General features: G+C 35.0%; 1 protein-coding gene across 1 annotated transcript in view; it reads right to left on the bottom strand.

Moving 5' to 3' along the window:
* Nucleotides 1-290: 290 nt before the first annotated feature.
* Nucleotides 291-23508, bottom strand: part of LOC101898841 (ras-GEF domain-containing family member 1B) — a 46108-nt gene continuing 22890 nt past the window's right edge. Inside the window, exons 2-5 of the mRNA XM_059129443.1 lie at nucleotides 7357-9436; nucleotides 7136-7279; nucleotides 4370-4572; nucleotides 291-1479 (exon numbers count right to left, since the gene is read on the bottom strand). Coding sequence (XP_058985426.1) covers nucleotides 1164-1479; nucleotides 4370-4572; nucleotides 7136-7279; nucleotides 7357-9234 — 2541 coding nt within the window. The 5' untranslated portion in view covers nucleotides 9235-9436 and the 3' untranslated portion in view covers nucleotides 291-1163. The remainder of the gene's footprint in view (nucleotides 1480-4369; nucleotides 4573-7135; nucleotides 7280-7356; nucleotides 9437-23508) is intronic.

Genomic DNA, 23508 nt, shown 5'->3' with positions numbered 1-23508 from the left:
GAAGACCAAATGGTCTTCTAGGAGAAGACCAAATGGTCTTCTACGAGAAGACTAAAAGGTCTTCAACGAGAATACCAACTGCTCTTTCATGAAAAGATAAAAACAAATCAATCAAACTTTTTCCAACACTCCCCCGTGTGGAATTTGTACAATTATTACTTATTTAAAAATTATTTTGTAAATCAGTTATTAAAAACTAAAAAAAAAAAAAAACACCTTCCTACTTTCCTTTGTCTGTGCGTCTGTTTAGAAAACCAAACAAAACAAATAAAAACTATTCAAAATGTAACTTAATATCTTAAGCAGATTTACTTTTATCCAATAAAGATAAAATATTGAGATTATTATAAGTTTTCAATATCGCATCGTCGGGAAAAATTTGACGAAGTTTAGACTCTAAAAATAGTTGTTGTTGTTTTTTTCTTGTTATTATAAATAAGTTATAAACAATATCGTTATAAATGCATTAAGTACATGATTAATACGACAGAAATAATTTTCATTACTGGCATTCGTTTTTCTTTTTTTTTTTTTTTTCATTTTTTTCTTGTTTTGGGGTTTTTAGAAAAATATGGGCCTGCAATAAGCGTTTTTTTCTTTTGTTCAAAAAAAGAAATAAAAATATTTGCATTATTTTTAAGCAGTTTTCCATGTGATTGATTTTTCCCCCTTTTTTTTTTTTTTGTTATTGACATTTTTCTTTTGTATATGCAAATTTTAGTTTGTGTATGTGGGTGTGTGTGTGTCAAAAATATATTATCTTACAATCTAATATAAGCAATACGACTATAATTTGTTTTGTTTTTCTTTTTTTAAAAAATATCGCACAATAACTTTTGAAGTTATTGCCTTGATTGGCGGCGGCTTCTTCACACATCATGTCTCAATGACACCAATACAAAATTTAAAACTAAAATTTGTTTTATATATATATAATAATTGAAAACAAACATACATCTACTCGTTCGCTCGTTCGTTTATGGCCAGTGAGGAGTTCCACTGTTCCAAAACAACAATAAAAAAAATTTTGTATAAAAAATTATTTATGTATATGTATGTAGTTAAAAAAAAAACATGGCAAGCTTGTTGAGAGTAGTTTGAAAAAAAAAACAATTCGTTAAATTAAAATTAAAAATATAACTAAATAAAATAAAATACTAGTTTTAGTGTTGTGTCTGTTGTTGTTGCTGGTGTTGTTGCTGTTGCATTTGTTGTTCTTGCAATTGCTGCAAAAGTTGTTGCTTATTTTCGGCCTTCACCGTTTTATAGCGATCCTTTTCCTCAGTGTTTTCCGGCGGCTCACACTCGAACGAGGCCATCGACAGAGTGTTTTCATTGAGTACCGGCACGTTTTGCAGATAGGCAATCACATTGGACAATTTCTCAAAGGGACACGACACCTGTTTCCATTCGTTGAACTCCATTACTTGTTTGGCAAGCTGAGAACATTTTTCGAAGTTGATATGATTGTTGGGTAGCCTAGGTGCAAGAAATAAAAAGATTGATTAATAAAAACTATCTATTCAATACAAAAAAATACATAGTGTTTGGAACCCGAAATCCCCATTCAATACTTGTTATTTTTTAAACAATTGCCTTCAAAAAGTCTTTAATGACTCCATTCTAGTGGTTAATAGATAATACTTTCTAACCGTCTATTTCCTTGAAGTCTTCTATAAAACTCCTTTTTATACCCTCACCCATAGGGCTAGAAAGGGTAAATATCATTTGATACGGCCAAAACGTGCCTCATCGAAATTACGGTTTTAGACTCTACGTCTCTTTGGACCAAATTCGTTTCACAACATTTGGAGTCGATCTAGCGATGTCCGTCCGTCTGTCTGCGTGGCTGGCTGGTGCACACAATAACTCTCGAAGTGAGTTTCAGATTTGATCCAAACTTGGTACATCGTAATACTATTGTCAAACTTAGATCGAGTTCGGAGATGGGCAATATTGGTCCACTCCTTCTGTTAGCTCCCACACAAAATGTCAAAGTTTTCAAAGAAAATAATTTACTGCACTGAAAGGGTAAGGATAATGCTATTTTGTTCCAACTTTGCAAATCCTAATATTTGCAACAGTGCTAGATCAGGTGCGAAAATGGACAATATCGACCCAATCCATCAAGTACCTCCACCACAAAGGGTCAAAATTTGGATTAATTTTTACTACTACTCTCAAGTTGCGATGGGAGGGAGGGGGTGGTCTCCTAGTACAGTATTCACTCTACAGGGTGAGATGGAAAAACTGCAACCAACTTCAGACTACTGTCATTTCTAAGCCACTCGTCCGACAGCCGTTAAAATTATTCCTGTGATAGCTTATTATATTGTTTACAAGCGTGCAAAAGCATTTAGGTGAGAATTTTCCAGAAAAAAAGTTGTTCGTGATGAAATTTAAGCGTGATAGTGTGATTATATTTGGCTGGAAACCCACAAGAGGCCATCGTTAGAGCACTCCAGCATTTAAATGTGGATAAATCTATTGTGTCTCGTACAATCGCTCGTTACTGTAATGCTGGTAGCGTAACCCAACGTCAAGGAAGTGGACGGAAGAAAGCAGCAAAATCGGCAGAAATGGTTCGAAAAGTAAAGAAGCGACGTGATCTAAACCCGCGTCCCAGTGGCCCAAAAATGAATCGTGAGCTGAATATATCGCAATATTCCATTCAGCAAATATTGAAAAATGAGCTCGGGGTAAATCCATTGAAGTTCCAAAACCTGCAAGAACTAACACCGCAACAGAAAGAGCTAAAGAGATGCTTCGCTTGGCCGAAAGTGGTGAACTGCCGAATTTGGTTTTCTCCGATGAGAAAACATTCGTTGTCTAGCAGTTTGTAAACAAACAAAATGATCGGGTTTACGTGCCAAAGGAGGTCAGCTGAAAATGTGCACCCTCGGTTGGCCGCCAGAACCCAAGCGCCGGCCATGGTAATGGTGTGGGCCGCCATAACAGCCGATGATCTCTCTCCGCTCGTATAAATCGACCGTGGCATCAGAATAAATACCGAATATTATCGTGAAAATATTCTGGAGGGTGTATTAAAGCCTTGGGCACGCAAACATTTTGGCCGCAGACCTGGGAGATTCCAACAGGACTCAGCACCATCGTACTCAGCACGCGCCACCCAAGAATGGTTACGAAATGAAGTTCCTCGCTTCATTTCCAGCGCACAATGGCCACCAAAATCTCCGGATACCAATCCGTTGGGCTATTGTTTCTGGAGCATTTTGGAAACCACCTTGCTTGCACTAAAAAATACCAATGAGTCGATCGCCTCAGTAAGCGCTTCGACGGAAATGGGCCAACACCATTCGGGCAGCGTGTGACGGTTTCATTGGCCGTTTGAGGGCCATAATTCGTGCCAAATGTGACCAATTCGAACAAATTTAAACTTATTCTAAAATTTGATGCTATTTCCGACATGTAAATGTAAAAATTATAGCGTTTGAATTTGTTGCAGTTTTTTTTTATCACACCCTGTATAGATACTCAAACCCAGTTGTCTATAAAGGCTTCTTTCCTGTAATCCTTAAATTCAATTTCTCGTGGCCTAAAAACTACGTCCATTGAAATTCAGGACAATTCGACTAAACACTTCTGCCTTGCCGACTATAAAATCTCCCCCTAATCGTTTAGGGAGACTTCATTCTAGATGTGTATAGAATATTATTGATTATTGTCTATTGAGACTCATTTGCGGTCCATTTTGTTGACTATAATATTACTTTCCAGGCTCACAAAAGGCCCCTTTTGAATTATTTAATGAGACTCTTTTCTAGTCGTCTATTGTGGGTTTGTTGGCAGGTGGGAGATAGAAACACTTACGTTGTTCTCAGACTCTACAAATTTGTCAAAGCCATTCCCTGGCCTTACTAACTACACTCCTCCCTATAAATCTTTTCTTCTCTTTCTCGCTTCAACATCTCTCATATTCCCAAATTTGACATTTTTTTTTCCTAGGATGAGCACGATGAACCAAAGGTCTCCGAGTGAAGCAATTGCCGAATTCGTATAGCTGCGCATGTTTAAACCAAACCAATTGGTGCTTTTTTCACTCAACTAGAAATACTCCCTTCCATATATCTACAGAGCATTTTATTGTCTATAGGCACTCACTCGTTACCAGTAGTTAACAAAAAATATTTTCCTATTGTCCATAAAAATAATTCCTCGTCATCTAAAAACTACTTCTCGGTTGCTTTCAAATTCCTTTCCAGATTCCAGTCCCTTTTATATAGACTTCTTTGATTTAGTCCATAGAGATTCCCTCCCCATTTTCTATATTCAGTCTCTTTCACTTATCTACAAAGACCACTTTCATGTCGCCTATAAAATTACTTTATAGTTGTCGACTTTTACTCACCTATTCGAACATCCCTCGTTGAGAAAATACAAATCCTTAACAAATAAACTAAAAAATGGAATGATAATACGTTCACGTTCTTCGGTGGCACCTTCAGAACGCCACATGGCCGCTTTCAATGTTGAGCGATAGCTATTAAAATTCGATGTTGGATCCATTTGATGTTCTAATACGGAGAATTTGGCAGATTGTACTTTAGACCACTGTAAAAAAGAAAAAACGAAAAATTATGTTAACGAAAGAATAATGTGAGGATAGATAGAAGACAAATACTTCTATGGATAGAAGATCTTCTATTTTATTTTAGAGTAGTCATGTATAGAAAATAAATAATCAAAATCAAAAATAGAGGATATCCTATGAATACAAGTAATTCTAGAGGCCATCAAAAATGGAAAATCTTTTTTGGAGATCTTCTATACTTTTAAAAATTTATAAATTTAAATATAACATCTTAGGAATCCGCTGAGAGTAGAAAACATCTAGTGGACCTTCAGAAGATTTCTGAAATATATCCCATTCGTTTAAGGTTATTTAGAATACCTCAGAAGTCTTCTATAAAAAAAAAAGACCCGTTGAAACTTTTGAAAGAACAGTTATCTATAGAATGCCTATCCAGCTTAAGGAAAGGGTTTCTATGCATAGAACCCTTCTGAACGGTCTTCTGTAGAGACAAGTCTTCTTCGTCTACTATCGATAAAGTATAGAAAAGGCCGTATATTTATATCAGAAAAGGATATTTTATTTATAGAAGATCTCTAAAAGACATCCCTAAAGAACTCCTAAAAGATATTTTGTTCATAGAAGACCCTTGAAACCCTTTTGTCTATAGAAGACATTTACAATGATCTCAAGATGGTATTTTATAAATTGAGGGCGTTTCTACAGGGTCGTCCATTTATAAATGACTACTAAGGATACTTTAATCTATAGAGGAAGTCTAAAAAGTCTATATACAAAAGATAAAGATATAAGTCCTTTGAAAAAGTCGGCCGGAAGACTTCTCCAGGGCATATTATTTATGGAAGACCTAAGAAAGATTTTCTATGAACGGCATTCTGTGTGGACAAGTTTACTCGGTTTCCTATTTATAGAAGGTATATGTTTTATTTGTAGAAGACTTCTGACCCCCTGAAGACTAGAAGACCCCTGAAATATCTCTTGTCCATAGAAGAAATGTGAACGATCTTCTGTCTAAAGAAGTCATATTTAAGGTTCTCCAAAAGGTTTATACCCTCCCTCCATGAAGGGTATATTAAGTTTGTCATTCCGTTTGTAATACCTTTAGACTCCACAAAGTAATAACAGCATAACATTCTATGTCGATTTAGCGATGCCCTTCTGTCTATCCGTCTTTGGAAATCACCTTAGCTTCCGAACGTAATGAAATAGATTGATAAAATTTTACTCAAATGTGTATTGTGTCTGCAGGATTTTTGGTATTGAAAATAAGCCATGTAGGTCCACGTTTTGGTATAGCCCCCATATAATTGTACCTCCCGATATTCGGTATTTTGATGATTTTAGCGACTTTATTCACCGGAATTGTTTCAAATTTGGTATTTGAAGTTCGTAATGGATACTACAGCCTATGACATACAATTGTCTGTCTTCGTATAGCCCCCTATAACGGTACCTCCCGATATTCGATATTTTGCTGATTTTAGCGACATTATTCACCGGAATTGTGTCAAATTTCGTATTTGAAGTTCATAAGTTCGTACTACAGCCTAAGACAGAAAATTGTCTGTGCAGGTCCACGTCTTCGTATAGCCGCCATACGACGGCACCTCCCGATATTCGGTATTTTGATGATTTTAGTCACATTTTTCAATGGAATAGTCTGTAAATCCCCACAAGATGTTCCCCCTGAGTACTTTAGTAGTTCCTTCCGAATGGTGGAGGGTATAAAAAGCTCAGCCAGGACGAATTTAGCTGCTTTTTTACTTGTTTTTATCTATTGAGGGCATCTACAAGGCCTTCTTTTTATAAAAGCCTTCTTAAAATCGTTTCATCTATAGCAAGGATCTGAAAGATCTTTAAAATACTTATCCAGGCTTTTTTTGGAAGTCCTCTGAAAAGTTATCTATGAACGTGTTTCTGTTTGGACATGTCCTTTGGGTTTTCTACCTATAGAAGGTATCTGAAAGGTCGTGTATCTATAGATGACCTCTGAAGGATATTCTACATACAGAAAACCCTCTGAAAGGTACCTTGTCTATAAAAGAAAGTTCGTTTGTTTATATAAAAGACATGCCAAGTTATTTTATCTATATATCTATATATCTCTATAGGGTTCTCTATTTATAAAAGCCATCCTTAGAAGCCTTTCATTTAGAAAAGTCATCTGAAATGGCGTTTATTTATTTATCTTTTTTTTTTTTTGACCCATTAAGCCCTTTTTATTTATAAAAAAATTCTCTAAACTGCTCTAATTTCTAGAAGACCCTGACAGAATAGACCTCTGAAATGGCGTTTTCTTTATTTGACCCATTAAACCCTTCTATTTATAAAATAATACTCTAAGCTGCTTTTATTTATAAAAGACCTCTGAAAGGAATATCACTGAAAGATCTTCTACTTATAAAAGATTTCAAAAAACCTATGTCAAAACCCCAATAATATTCTAATTACATTAGGTCTCTAAAAGCTTTTTTTATAGAACATCCCCGAAATGTCTTCTTTTTTCAGAAAAACTTTTCCGGATCCCTAGAAAACTTTTTTTAATTTAGAGATCCTTAAAATCTATTTTCAACAAAATCTCACCGTTTTCTTTAGCCTTGAAATGGGTGCCAAATTTAGACCAGCTATTATGGCCATCAGGCTATTGAAATTTCCAATATTAAAACATTCTCGGGCCGTTTCAATCCAATACTCAATGACACGCACACGCTGCTTCTTCTTGGGATACTAAAAAGAGGATTTAAAAAAAAAAAACAAAATTATTCGAATTTTTACAAATCTCAAGGATTCCGATTCCCATTTACCTTGACAATTTCCGAGGCCGTCAAATAACTGAGGCGATTAAACCACTCAACATACGATTCCAAGTTGCGTGTCTTTTTCATGTCATTCAGCGAGGTATTCATGATGTGACCACCACCCGAACCCGTCGTATTGCTGGCCTCTTTGTTGGTCATTGAGTTTTGATATTCCTTGGCAAAGGCCTGGACAAATTCTTCCGGTCCTATGTGTGAGAGACGATCCAATTCAATGGCTGTCAATTGATGAGCTAATTGAGCACAACTTGGACACAAGTCCATTATGCCGAAGACATCGTGAGCATTGGGTGAATCTGAGCCGGTACCACCCGCATTCGACGACGATGTGGAGGATGATGATGATGCGGCAGGTGGCATGGTGGAGTTGTTGTGATGACCCGCACCATATTGAGCAGCATTCGATAAGAAATTGTTTTTATGATGCAATGAATCCTGTTGCTGGTGACTGTTCAAGGCCTGCACCGAGGCCTTGGTCAATGAGTTGTGATGGACATTCGATGAGGACGAGGCCGATGATGAGGATGTCGATGAATAGGATGCCGATGCTGAGGTGCTATAATGGGGCTGTAGTGTGGTATTGAGATCATATTGCTGTAGAGATTGCAGAAACTCTTCGTATTTCTCGAGGGTGGTCAAACGCTGTACCAGTAGCTGTAGAATCTTGGACACCTGCTTGCCCAATGCATTGTCAATGTAGACACATTTGCGTGTCAAAATGCGCACCTGTTGCATTAGACGTTCATCGCGAAAATCATAGGGAAATGTTTCGATCCATTCCGCCAGCAGACGTATACAATTTTGGGCTGATTTCTGGGTGTTTGTTACTCCTGTTTGGCTGTTCGAAGGTTTTCTTTGTACCAAAGGAGAATTTGTTGCCGAAGTTTGATTAAAATGACCTGCATCGTCCACCTGATCTTGATTAACAGTAACAGCAGCAGCAGCAGCTGACGGAAGAACAGTACCAGACTGTTGGTGTTGTTGCTGCTGCTGCTGCTGCTGTTTCTCCCATGTTTGTGATATCTTGGCCAGCAATTCATGGGGTCTGATAAATAGCCTCGCACTTAGCAAAAATGAAAATGTATAAATCCTATCGGGATAATAGTCATGGGTGGGCACCATGTGTTCGATCAAAGCCTCTAGACTGCCACCCTCCAACTGGCCATCATAGTAGACCAACAGATCGTTTTTCAAGCCCTCATTGCTGTAGGGTGTTGTGGTGGTTGTGGTGGTGATCACACGATCCACCTCATCGCTGGCCGTCTCCTCGGCCCGATACACGGTTTGAGGTCGTATATATCTATATTTAGAGGCATCTTTTAGGCTTTGTGGCACAATACCCGTATGGGTATTATGGCCACTCACATTAGAACTATCACGTCGGTGTGTGGGTAATTTATTTACATGCACCAAAGAAGGTGCGGTATTGCAGGAGGAGGATGATGAATTCGAGTTCATGGTGGATTTTTTAATATTTACATATTGTTGTTGCTGTTGTTGCAGCTGTTGTTGGGGGTGATGAAGATGATGATGCTCGTTGTTATTCGATTTCAAGGACATGTGATGGTGTCCAGTTGTTGTGGTTGGTTTTCCATCCGGCAGTGTTACAATGTTGGCCCGAATATCATTTGTTTTAAGATTAATTGACGTTTTGGCTTGGGCGCCACCTGCACCACCTCCTCCTCCTCCTCCACCACCACCACCGCTATTGCTACTGCTTCCTGCCATGTGGTTTGTGGTTTTATTGGCAATTTGGACATTTGTTGTATGAATGGCATGAACATTTGTTGCTGTTGTTGTTGTATTGTTGGCACTATTTGTGCGCCCATTCGCAGCGCTATTTATGCCGTTATTCGACATTGACATTGGCTGTGTCTATGCACCAAAAACTAATTTTTTTGTTCAATCGTTCAAATTAAAGTAAATTATCGTTGTTGGTCCGCACACATGGGTGTCTTAAAATTCTGGTTGTTTTTGTTGCTGTTGTTGTTCTAGTTTTTGTTGTATAAAACATTTGGATGGCTTATTGACTGGCTTGGCTTTTTAGGCAAAGTAGAAAATCAATTGACTGAAAAGATAAGAGGAAGATGGATAACTTAATTAATGAGAAATAAACAATTAATTAATAAGAAATAAGATTAAAAAAAAAGAAAAAATTAATATCCAAAGGGGGGCAATGTGGATACTTTATCTGCGGATTTAAAAAAAATATATCTTTTTTTAAATACCTTCAGACGTGAATTTTTAAAGAATATTTTCCCCAAGTAACATCAGATGTGGATTTATGAAGAACATTTTTCCCCAGGACCATCAGATTTGGATTTTTAAAAAATATATTTCCCAAGGACCATCAGACGTGGATTTTTAAAGAATATTTTCCCCAAAGGACCATCAGACGTGGACTTTTTAAATAATATTTTTCCCAAGGACCATCAGACGTGGATTTTTTAAATAATAATATTTTTCCCAAGGACCATCAGACGTGGATTTTTTAAATAATAATAATTTTCCCAAGGACCATCAGACGTGGAAGTTTAAAGAATATTTTTCCTAAGGACCATCAGACGTGGAATTTTAAATTATATTTTTTCCAAGGATCATCAGAGTGGAATTTTAAATAATATTTTTTCCAAGGATCGTCAGAGTGGATTTTTAAAAAATATTTTTCCAAAAAATACCTTCAAATGTGGATTATTAAAAAATATTTTTCCCAAATACCATCAAATGTGGATTTTTTAAATAATATTTTTCCCAAGAACCATCAGACGTGGATTCTTTAAATAATATTTTTCCCAAGGACCATCAGACGTGGATTTTTTAAATAATATTTTTCCCAAGAACCATCAGACGTGGATTTTTTAAATAATATTTTTCCCAAGAACCATCAGACGTGGATTTTTTAAATAATATTTTTCCCAAGAACCATCAGACGTGGATTTTTTAAATAATATTTTTCCCAAGAACCATCAGACGTGGATTTTTTAAATAATATTTTTCCAAAGGACCATCAGACGTGGATTTTTTAAATAATATTTTTCCCAAGGACCATCAGATGTGGATTTTTTAAATAATATTTTTCCCAAGGACCATCTGACGTGGATTTTTAAATAATATTTTTCCCAAGGACCATCAGACGTGGATTTTTAAAGAATATTTTCCCAAGGACTATCAGACGTGGACTTTTTAAATAATATTTTTCCCAAGGACCATCAGACGTGGACTTTTTAAATAATATTTTTCCCAAGGACCATCAGACGTGGATTTTTAAAGAATATTTTCCCAAGGACCATCAGACGTGGATTTTTTTAATAATATTTTTCCCAAGGACCATCAGACGTGGATTTTTTAAATAATATTTTTCCCAAGGACCATCAGACGTGGATTTTTAAAGAATATTTTCCCAAGGACCATCAGACGTGGATTTTTAAAGAATATTTTTCCCAAGAACCATCAGACGTGGATTTTTTAAATAATATTTTTCCCAAGGACCATCAGACGTGGATTTTTAAAGAATATTTTCCCAAGGACCATCAGACGTGGACTTTTTAAATAATATTTTTCCCAAGGACCACCAGACGTGGATTTTTTAAATAATATTTTTCCCAAGGACCATCAGACGTGGATTTTTAAAGAATATTTTCCCAAGGACCATCAGACGTGGACTTTTTAAATAATATTTTTCCCAAGGACCATCAGACGTGGACTTTTTAAATAATATTTTTCCCAAGGACCATCAGACGTGGATTTTTAAAGAATATTTTCCCAAGGACCATCAGACGTGGACTTTTTAAATAATATTTTTCCCAAGGACCATCAGACGTGGACTTTTTAAATAATATTTTTCCCAAGGACCATCAGACGTGGATTTTTAAAGAATATTTTCCCAAGGACCATCAGACGTGGATTTTTTTAATAATATTTTTCCCAAGGACCATCAGACGTGGATTTTTTAAATAATATTTTTCCCAAGGACCATCAGACGTGGATTTTTAAAGAATATTTTCCCAAGGACCATCAGACGTGGATTTTTAAAGAATATTTTTCCCAAGAACCATCAGACGTGGATTTTTTAAAGAATATTTTTCCCAAGGACCATCAGACGTGGATTTTTAAAGAATATTTTCCCAAGGACCATCAGACGTGGACTTTTTAAATAATATTTTTCCCAAGGACCACCAGACGTGGATTTTTTAAATAATATTTTTCCCAAGAACCATCAGACGTGGATTTTTAAAGAATATTTTCCCAAGGACCATCAGACGTGGACTTTTTAAATAATATTTTTCCCAAGGACCATCAGACGTGGACTTTTTAAATAATATTTTTCCCAAGGACCATCAGACGTGGATTTTTTAAATAATATTTTTCCCAAGGACCATCAGACGTGGATTTTTAAAGAATATTTTCCCAAGGACCATCAGACGTGGACTTTTTAAATAATATTTTTCCCAAGGACCATCAGACGTGGACTTTTTAAATAATATTTTTCCCAAGGACCATCAGACGTGGACTTTTTAAATAATATTTTTCCCAAGGACCATCAGACGTGGACTTTTTAAATAATATTTTTCCCAAGGACCATCAGACGTGGATTTTTTAAATAATATTTTTCCCAAGGACCATCAGACGTGGACTTTTTAAATAATATTTTTCCCAAGGACCATCAGACGTGGATTTTTAAAGAATATTTTCCCAAGGACCATCAGACGTGGACTTTTTAAATAATATTTTTCCCAAGGACCATCAGACGTGGACTTTTTAAATAATATTTTTCCCAAGGACCATCAGACGTGGATTTTTAAAGAATATTTTCCCAAGGACCATCAGACGTGGATTTTTAAAGAATATTTTCCCAAGGACCATCAGACGTGGATTTTTAAAGAATATTTTCCCAAGGACCATCAGACGTGGACTTTTTAAATAATATTTTTCCCAAGGACCATCAGACGTGGACTTTTTAAATAATATTTTTCCCAAGGACCATCAGACGTGGACTTTTTAAATAATATTTTTCCCAAGGACCACCAGACGTGGACTTTTTAAAAAATATTTTTCCCAAGGACCATCAGACGTGGACTTTTTAAATAATATTTTTCCCAAGGACCATCAAACGTGGATTTTTTAAATATTTTTCCCAAGGACCATCAGACGTGGATTTTTAATAAAATATTTATCAAAAGGACCATCAGACGTGGATTTTTAATCCATTTTTTCCCCAAGGACCATCAGTCGTGGATTTTTAATCCATTTTTCCCCCCTTTTTCCAAAGGGCCATCAGAGTGGATTTTTAAAGAATATTTAAACCAAGGACGTTCAGACGTGGAATTTTAAAGAATATTTTTTCCAAAGGACTATCAGAGTGGATTTTTAAAGAATATTTAAACCAAGGACGTTCAGACGTGGAATTTTACAGAATATTTTTGCCAAGAATATTTTTCCCAAATACCATCAAATGTGGATTCTTTAAGAATTTTTTTCCGAAGGACCTTCAGAGGTGGCTTTTTAAAGAATATTTTTTCCATAGGACCATCAGATGTGAATTTTTAAAATTTTTTCCCCAAATACCATCATATCTGCATTTTTAAAGTTTTTTTTTTCGAAGGACCATCAGTCGTGGATTTTTAAAGAATATTTTAAACAGGGACCGTCGACGTGGATTTTTAAAGAATATTTTAAACAAGGACCGTCGACGTGGATTTTTAAAGAATATTTTGTATTTTGCAGGAATATTTTTTCAAGGATCTACAAGGGCATCAAACGTGGATTTCACGCGAATATTTTTCAAGGACCATCAAGTGTATCAAAAGTGAATTTTTAGAGAATATTTTTTTAAGGATCACCAAGGTAAATCAATCAAACGTGGATTTTTAAAGAATATTTTTAAGGGGGACCATTAAGTCGTTGAAATGTTCATTTGAAAGAATATTATTTCAGGAGCAAAATACCATCAAACATGGACTATAAAGGGAACCATCACGACCATCAAACGGGTATTTTTAAAGAATAATTCCCGGGATCAACAAAGCCACCAAACGTGGATATCTAAACAATATTTGTTTCAAGAGTCCACAAATATGTATTTTTAGGAATATTTTTTCCAGGACTACCAATTCTATCAAGCCTGGATTTTTAATGAATATTTTTCAAGGACTATCAATTCCATAAACAGTGGATTTTTAGGGAATATTTTTCAAGGACCATCAATTTCATAAAGAATATTTATAAGGACCAAAAAGACTAATAAACATGGATTTTAATAGAATATTTTAAAGGGAAACAAGATACCTGATATCCTGGATTTTTTTCAAGAACCAGCAAAAGAATAGTCTTGGATTTTAAAATAATATTTCAATTAATCATTGAATTTTAAAGAATATTTAAAAGGGGCCATGAGTTCTATAATCCTGCTTTTGACCCCATGGTTGAGAAGATACCAGAAGCAGTGGACCGAAGTATACCATCTTCACGTCGAATCTTATTTTAATAGAAATATTGGAATGTGAGAAGTTTGAAAACAATCGGATGCTTATTTCGGATTTTGTGCAGGGTAGGTTTACTCAAAAATTTTACCTTTTTATGGGGGAGGTACCAGAAGGAGTGGACCGATGTATACCACCTTCACATCAGATCTTTTATCGGTAGAAATATTGGTATGTACGAAGTTTCAAAAGATTTGGATGCTTATTTCACATTTTATGAGCACTTTGGCTATTCAAAATTTTGACCCCACTGTGGGGGAGATACCAGTGTGCAGTGAACCGATACATTCCATTTCCACACCGGTTCTTGTGTTGGTAGAAATGTTGAGATTTGTAAAGTTTGAAAAGAATCGTATGTTTTTTCGCATTATATGCAGGGTAAGGTTATTCCAAATTTTGAACCCGTTGTGGGGAAGGTAGCGGAAGGAGTGTACCGATATATTCCATCTCCACACCAGATCTCGTTTTGGTAGAAATATTAGAATTTAAGAAGAATCGGATGATTTTATGGCTCCGTTGGTGTGTGTGTGGTTAGAATCAAATGCTTTTTTCGCATTTTATTAGCGATTAGCTATTTCAAATTTTGACCCAGAACGAGTGGAACGATATATCCCATTTCCAAATTCAAACTAGGTTTGGTGATATTAATGTTACGATACACCAAGTTTGGACGAAATCGGACACTCCCTTCAAGAGTTATTGTGCATACCAGCCAGCAAGACTGATGAATAAACGGGTATCGTTAGATCGACTCCAAATGACCTGAAATAGATTTCTTCTACAGAAACCTTTGGTCTAGAACCTTTATTTCGACGCAGCACATTTTGGGCCTTAACAAATGATATATACCCTCTATAGGGTATAAAAATGACTGAGGTTATATAAATACAATTAACCGGTCCCCAAAAGACCCACCGCCCTTCAAGGTGCCCACAATCGCAACAATCTTTTGCTGCTCCTCTTCTTCTTTTCTTCGTTCGTTCCAACTATAAACTGATTAATGTTTTACGACATTTTTTTCAATAAATTAATAAAAACAAAAAGAATACACAAAACCCCAACAAATTACTTTGAGGCAACCTCCAACTTATCTACTGTCATTTATCAAATTAAAATTAAACAACATTAATAATAAAGTGCACTCGCTCTCGTTTCATACAAGTCGCTGTCGTCTCGCTTACAACGACAACAGCAACATTAACATGCTGATAAGACAACAAATGACAAATAGGAAGAAAAACGTAGTATTGGAGCATAAAAGCAAAATAAGGAAAAAGCAACAAAACAAATAGATCTAACGCCCATGGCCATAGCAAAGGAAAAGGTATTGAAGTAGTTGACCGGCCTCCATCACCCATCCACCCAACCCTGTCTCCTAATTAAATAAATTTCCATTGGCGGGCCTGGTCTTTGGGGCAAAGTGATGTCTATGCTGGCCGATAGATAGGTGCTTGGCCCAAACCAGCCAAAGGAAAAAGGAAAGAGAGGAAGACAGAGAGGAAGAGAGAGAGTGCTCTCTCTGAGCACCATACAAAATGTGTGTCAATAATGTGGCGTGTGTCATCCATTAATTGTTAATTAGTAAATGAACTTCAATGCTTTGTGGGGAAGAGTTCATCATCATCATCATCATCATCGAATCTCTAGTTAATCAACAGAAACATAAACATTTTCCCTACATTCCACTGCTCCCACCATTCGTTCTCCCCAACATCTTCATCAGCCTCATCGACGCTCCCTCCCTCTCATCATCAATACAACAGCACTTTGTTGCTCTTAAACTATAAACAATTTCAATTTAATGTTTTTGCCACCCGCTTCACTCTTTATGAGCTCCAAACCAATCGGGTGGTGCTGATGGGTTGTGCAAGCCAACGAGTGTTCGCCACCCTATTTTTTGTGTTTACTTTAAAATTGTTTGTTTACTTTGATATTAACATTTTAGAGAATGTAAAAGAAAATACGGAAAATCCATTTGCAAGGAAATGCGTAATTATTATTTCACCGCAATGCACAGCGGCGCTCAACGGGATCACAGTGGCGGCTGAAGATAATGAGGAAAATAAAAATTCCTACTCATAGACCGGGCTCAAGAAGGTGGATGATGTATCTACATCATATCGATAATGTAAACAACGTATCTACATAATCTGGAAATGGGGGAAATGTATTTAAATCCTCTGGATCACATGGGAAGTGTATCTACGTCATCTGGATCACGTGGAAAATGTATCTACAAAATCTGGATCACGTGAAAAATGTATCTACAACGTCTGCATCATGTGGAAGATGTATCTACATCATCTCGATAACGTATCTACGCCATCTGCATCACGTGAAAAATGTATCTACATCATCTGTATCATATAGAAAAAGTATCTAGATCATCTGGACTACGTGAAAAATGTATCTACAACATCTAGGTGAAGTGGATAATGTATGCACACCATCTGGATCACACGAATCTACAACATCATCACACATGTATCTACAACATCAAGGTCAGATGGATAATGCATCTGCATCATCTGGATCACGTGGAAAATGTATCTACACCATGTGGATCACACGGAAAATGTATCTACAACATCAAGTTCAGATGGATAATGCATCTACATTATCTGGAACACGTGGGAAATGTATCTACATCATCTGGATCTCAAGGAAAATGTATCTACACAATCTGCATCACGTGAAAAATGTATCTACATCATCTGGATCACTTGCAAAATGTATCTACACCAGCTGGACCACGTGGAAAATGTATCTATACCATCTAGATCACGTATATAATGTATCTACATAATCTGTATAACGTGGAAAATGTATCTACATAATCTGGTTCACACGGAAAATGTATCTACAACATCAGGGTCACGTATATAATATATCTACATCATCTACATAAATGAAAATGTAACTACATAATCTGTATAACGTGGAAAATGTATCTACATAATCTGGTCCACACGGAAAATATATCAACAACATCAGGGACACGTGGATAATGTATCTACATTATCTGGATCTCATGAAAAATGTATTTACACAATCTGCATCACGTCAAAAATGTATTTACATCATCTGGATCACTTGGGAAATGTATCTACATCATCTGGATCACGTATATAATGAATTTACATCATCTGCATAAAGTGAATATGTATCTACACTGGTGGCCAAAACTAAAGCAACTTAAATCGCAAAGACAATAAATGTCCTGTAACTTTTACAAAAATAAACAAATCGTAATTATTTTTCCAGTTTTAAATGAGGTGTTTAATTTACTTTTAAGAAACTAAAAATAAAAATATAAAAATAATTTTGAACGAAAAATAATATGTGGAAAACTAAAATGACCCAATTTTTGCTTGGTCAAAACTAAAGCAACTTTTGATTTTTTATTTTAAAATAATTAAATTTTGGCTAGTAGTCAATAGCATAACCATTATTTTTGATAGCAGCTGCACACCTACGAGGCATTGAATCTACAACACGCTCAATTTGATCCTTGGGTGTGCTTTCCCAGGTACCCCGAATTCTTTAGAAAATGTTTTGCTTATTTATTTCCGAATCTCGCTTGATCTTCCTATCTACGATACTTCAAAGGTTTTCTATGGAGTTTAGGTCAGGTGATTGTGCCGGCCATAACAAAACATCAATTTTTGACTCCCGCAACCAATATTTGACAAGTTTTGATACAAGTTTAGGATCATTGTCATGCTGAAACACCCAAATCAGTCGAATATTTTACTCAGCGTAAGGGAACAACGTGATGTCCAACACATCTTTGTAAACAAACCGATCCACAACTTCCTTTATTTTATGGATAGGCCCAAGTCCATAGAAAGAAAAACAGCGCCACGCCATTTTTGACCCTCCCTCATGCTTCACTGCACCTTTGCAACACTGCGGCTTGAGTCCTTCATTTTTTGGTCTTCTCACCGTAAATTTTTTCACGTCTGAGCCTTTAATATTAAACGTAGACTCATCCCAGAAATAATGTTTTTTCCATTTAGCTTGATTCCACTTAATATTATCGTTTCCGAAAGCCTTTTTGATTTTTTCAGATAAAAATGGTTTTTTGATGTCTTTCGGGCATGCAGACCAGCTGCCACTACTCGTCTACGCACTGATCTCGAGCTTATATCCAATGATTGCTCTCTCACCAATCCAGTTGAACTCTTAAATAGTTGTTTTTTATTTCTCTCACAATTGGTGGATCAGTACGGGCTGAAGTTCTTCACGGCCTTCATCCGTTATGGACTGTTACTACTGATCCAGTTTCAAAAAACCGACTTAGTATACAGAAATAATTATGAAATCACATAAATATTTATGAAATATTTCTCGGAAATCATTTTCTGTGATATGTTGTTTTGATAGTCACTGATAATTTGCTGTTTTATTCAGGTACTGTATTTGCTTCTAGCCATTTTTCAATTTTTTTTGGGCAGTACTTAAAAAAACGAAGAAAAAACACATACTGTTGTAAAAAACTTCTCAAAAAGGATTTATGACAAGAGAAATTGCCGAAGGAAGCAAAAGCGACAAATATCACAGTAAAAACAACTGAAATTCCAGCGGTTATATGAATGTACAACAGAGTTGCTTTTGTTTTGTCCAAGCCAAAATCGGGTTAATTGACTTTACCAAACATTATTTTTTATATAAAAATGAATTTTGGTTTTATGTTTTAGGTTTTTAAAAAGTGAATAAAGTACCTAATTTAAAACAAGAAAAAATTTCTCATTTTCTTAATTTTTGAAAAAGTTACAGGGCATTCATTCTCCTTGCAATTTCAGTTGCATTAGTTTTGGCCACCAGTGTACATAATCTGGATCACACGAAAAATGCATCAACAACATCAAGGTCACGTAGATAATGTATCTACATCATCTGGATCTCCTGGAAAATGTATCTACATCATCTAGATTACATGGAAAATGTATCTACAACATCAAGATCACGTGGATAATGCATCTACATCATATGGAACAAGTGAGAAATGTATCTACATTATCTGGATCTCGTGGAAAATGTATCTACACCATTCTGCATCACGTCAAAATGTATCTACAGCATCTGGATCACTTGGAACATGTACCTACACCATTTGGATTGTATCTAGATTACATGGAAAATGTATATACATAATTTCGATAATGTAGATAATGTATCTACACAATTTGCATCACTTGGAAATGTATCTACACCATCTCGATAATGTATACAACGTATCTACATCACCTACATAACGTGGAAAATGTACCTACATGGGAAAAATATATATACAACATAAAGGCCACGTGGATAATGTATCCATACCATCTGAATCACGTGGAAAATACATCTACGTCCTTGGGATCACTTGGAAATGTATCTACATAATTTCGATAATGTATCTACACCACCTGCATTACGTCAAAAATGTATCCATATCATATGGATCGCTTGAAAAATGTATCTACAACACCTAGGTAACGTGGATAATGTATCTACACCATCGGGATCACAGAGGGAACTGCACCTACATCCTCTGGGTCACGTGGAAAATTTATCTATATAAGCCATTACAATATTTAAATGCGAAACTTGAAAGAAATCGGTGATTAATGTAGGTAAAATCATCAATCTACCGAATATAGGGATGTACCGTTATGTGGGGCTATACCAAAACGTGACCTGCACAGACAATCTATGTCATAGGCCGCAGCATCCGTTACAAACTTCAGATACCAAATTTGAAACATTTCCAGTGAATAATGTCGCTAAAATCATCAAAATACCGAATATCGGGAGGTACTATTATATGGGGGCAATACCAAAACGTGACCTGCACAGACAATTTTCTGTCATAGGCTGTAGTATCCATTATTAACTTCAAATGCCAAATTTGAAACATTTCCAATGAATAATGTCGCTTAAATCACCAAAATACCGAATATCATTATATGGGGGCTATATGGTGACGTGAACCTGCACATAAAATTTTCTGTCATAGGCTGTAGCATCCGTTACGAACTTCAAATGCCAAATTTGAAACAATTCCGGTGAATAATGTCGCTAAAATCCTCAGAGTACCGAATATCGGGAGTTATCGTTATATGGGGGCTATACGAAGACGTGAACCTTCACAGACAATTTTCTGTCATAGGCTTTAGTACCCATTACGAATATCAAATGCCAAATTTGAAACAATTCCAGTGAATAATGTCGTTTTAATCATCAAAATACCGAATATAGGGAGGTACTATTATATGGGGGCTATACGATGACGTGGACCTGTACAGACAATTTTCTGTCATAGCCTGTAGTAATCATTACGAACTTCAAATACCAAATTTGAAACAATTCCGGTAAATAATGTCGCTAAAATCACCAAAATACCAAAAATAGGGAGTTACAATTATATGGGGGCTATACCAAAACGTGGGACTACATAGCCCATTTTCAATACCAAAAGTCTTGCAGACATAGTATACATTTGAGTGAAATTTTATCGACCTACTTCATTTCGTTCGGAAGCTAGAGTGATTTCCACAGACGCATAGACGGACGGACATCGCTAAATCGACATAGAATTTTATGCTGATCAAGAATATATATATACCTTGTGGGGTCAAAAATGTATATTTCGAGGTGTTACAAACAGAATGACAAACTTAATATACCCTCCGTACAATGGTGGAGGGTATAAGAATCCAAGCCTTATATCGGACCTAAATAAAAAATATTCAAATAAATGCACGCCTCATATCTGACCTAAATAAATAATATTAAAAAAATCTACGTCTTATATCTGACCTAAATAAAAAATATTAAAAAAACGCGCCTCATAAGGGACCTCTCATATCGGACCTAAAAAAAGGTTAAAAAATCCACGCCTTATATGGGACTTCAAAAAATTATTTTGGAAAATTCAAATTAAAAAATTTGCCGTTTATATCAAAAAAAATTTGTTTTAACCAGGCCTTGTATAGTATATAAAAAAATCCGCGCCTTATATAAGACCTCAAAGTTATTGAAAAAATGTAAGCCTTATATGGGATCTCAAAAAATTTAAAAAAACGCATGCTCTTTATAGAACCCCAAAAAAATATTCGAAAAATCGATATATGGAACCTTAAAAAAAGATTTAAGAAATCCACCTTAAGAAAATTATTTAAAAAATCTACAACTTATATGACAACAAAGTGTTCCAAAATTACACGAATTCATACAAGGAGCTCAAAAAATAAAAATCCAGGTCTTATATGGGATACCAAAGAACCCAGCCTTATGTAGGACCTCAAAGTTATTTAAAAAATCTAAGCCTCATATGGGAACTCTCAAAGAAATTACTAAAAAAACGCACACTTTATGTGGAACTATAAAAAAATATTCGAAAAATCGATGCTATGTACGGAACTTCAAAAAAATTATTTAAAAAAACGGGCATTATATGGGACCTTAAAAATTATTAAACAAAATATACATCTTATATTGGAATTCTAAAAAAATATTCCAAAAATACACGTCTTATATGGAACTCAAAAAATTATTTAAAGAGTCTGCGATTCATATGGGACTTCAAACAAATTTGTTAAAAAATTATTTAAAAAGATACCAAAATACCAAAAATAGGGAGTTACAATTATATGGGGTTATACCAAAATGTTGACCTACATGACCAATTTTCAATACCAAAAGTCCTGCAGACATTTGAGAAAAATTTTATAAACCTACTTCATTTCGTTCGGAAGCTTGAGTGATTTTCGCAGACGGGCAGACGGATAGACGGACGGACATCGCTAAATCGATATAGAATTTTATGCTGTTCAAGAATACATATACTTTGTGGGGTCTAAAATGTATATTTCGTATTATTAGAAATGTAATGTCAAACTTAATATACCCTCCATACAATGGTGGAGAGTATAAGAATGCAAGCCTTATATCGGACCTAAATAAAAAATATTCAAAAAAAATGCACGCCACATATCGGACATAAATAAAAAATATAAAAAAATCCATGCCTCATATCGGACCTATATAAAAAATATTTTAAAAAATCCACGTCTTATATCTGACCTATATAAAAAATATTAAGAAAAACGCTCCTCATAAGGAAAATTAAAATATTTATTAAAAAAAAATCCACGCCTTATATCGGACCTAAATGGTAAATGTTAAAAGATCCACGCCTTATATGGGACCTCAAAAAATTATTTTCGAAAATTCGTTTTAAAAAATTTACCACTTATATCAAATTTAAAAAAAAAATCCAGGCCTTATATAGGATATAAAAAAATTTACGCCCTTTTACAGGACCTCAAAGAAACTATTAAAAGTTGAACATCTTATAGGTAAACTCAAGAAAAAATATATTCGAAAAATCGATACCTTGTATGGGACCTCAACAAAATGATTTAAGAAATCCACGCATTATATGGAAACTTAAAAAATTGTTTAATCGAAAAAATCGATGCCTAGTATGGGACCTATAAAAAATATTAAAAAATCCACGCCTCATATGGGATCTTAAAAAAAATTTAAAAAATACACGCTTTATATTAAAAATCAAAATATATATTTTAAAAAATCCACGCCTCATATCGGACCTAAATAAAAAATATTAAAAGAAATCCACGCCTCACATCAGACCTAAATAAAAAATATTAAAAGAACTCCATCCTTATAAGGAAATTGAAATATCTATATAAAAAATCCACGTCCTATATGGGGCCTCAAAAAATTATTTTGGAAAATCCATTTTAAAAAATGTACCCTTTAAAATTCAGGCCTTATTTGGGATATAAAAAAATCACGCCTTATATAGGACCTCAAAGTTATTAAAAAAATCTAAGCCTTATATGGGATGTCAAAAAAACGCATACTTTTTATGGAACCTCAAAAAAAAATATTCGAAAAATCGATGCATGGAACCTCAAAAAAAATGATTTATGAAATCCACGCATTATATGGACCTTAAAAAAATTATTTTAAAAATCTATAATGTAATCTACAATCAAAAAAATATTCCAAAAATCCACGCCTTGTATGGAACTCAAAAAATTAAAATCCAGGTCTTATATGGGATATCAAAAAATCCAGCCTTATGAAGGACCTCAAAGTTATTTAAAAAAAAAAAAAAAACTAATCTCCCACATGGGACCTCAAAAAAAAAAAAAAAAAAAAAAAAAAATGCACATCTTATATGGAACCTAAAGAAAAATTATTCGAAAAATCGATGCCTTGCACTGAACTTCTAAATTATTTAAAAAAAACGGGCATTACATGGGACCTTAAAAAATTATTAAAAAAATATACAACTTATATTGGAATTCAAAAAAAAAATATTCCAAAAATAAACGTCTTGTATGGAGCTCAAAAAATTATTTAAAGAGACTGCGATTCATATTGGACTTCAAACAAATTTGTTAAAAAATTATTTAAAAAGATACCAAAATACCAAAAATAGGGAGTTACAATTATATGGGGTTATACCAAAATGTTGACCTACATGACCCATTTTCAATAACAAAAGTCCTGCAGACATTTGAGAAAAATTTTATAAACCTACTTCATTTCGTTCGGAAGCTTGAGTGATTTTCGCAGACGGATAGACGGACGGACATCGCTAAATCGATATAGAATTTTATGCTGTTCAAGAATACAT

The sequence above is a fragment of the Musca domestica genome, unplaced genomic scaffold, assembly GCF_030504385.1.
Source record: "Musca domestica strain aabys unplaced genomic scaffold, Musca_domestica.polishedcontigs.V.1.1 61, whole genome shotgun sequence".
NCBI lineage: Eukaryota > Metazoa > Arthropoda > Insecta > Diptera > Muscidae > Musca > Musca domestica.
Note: the sequence above shows the minus strand (reverse complement) of the source record. Positions and strands in the feature narration are given on the sequence as shown.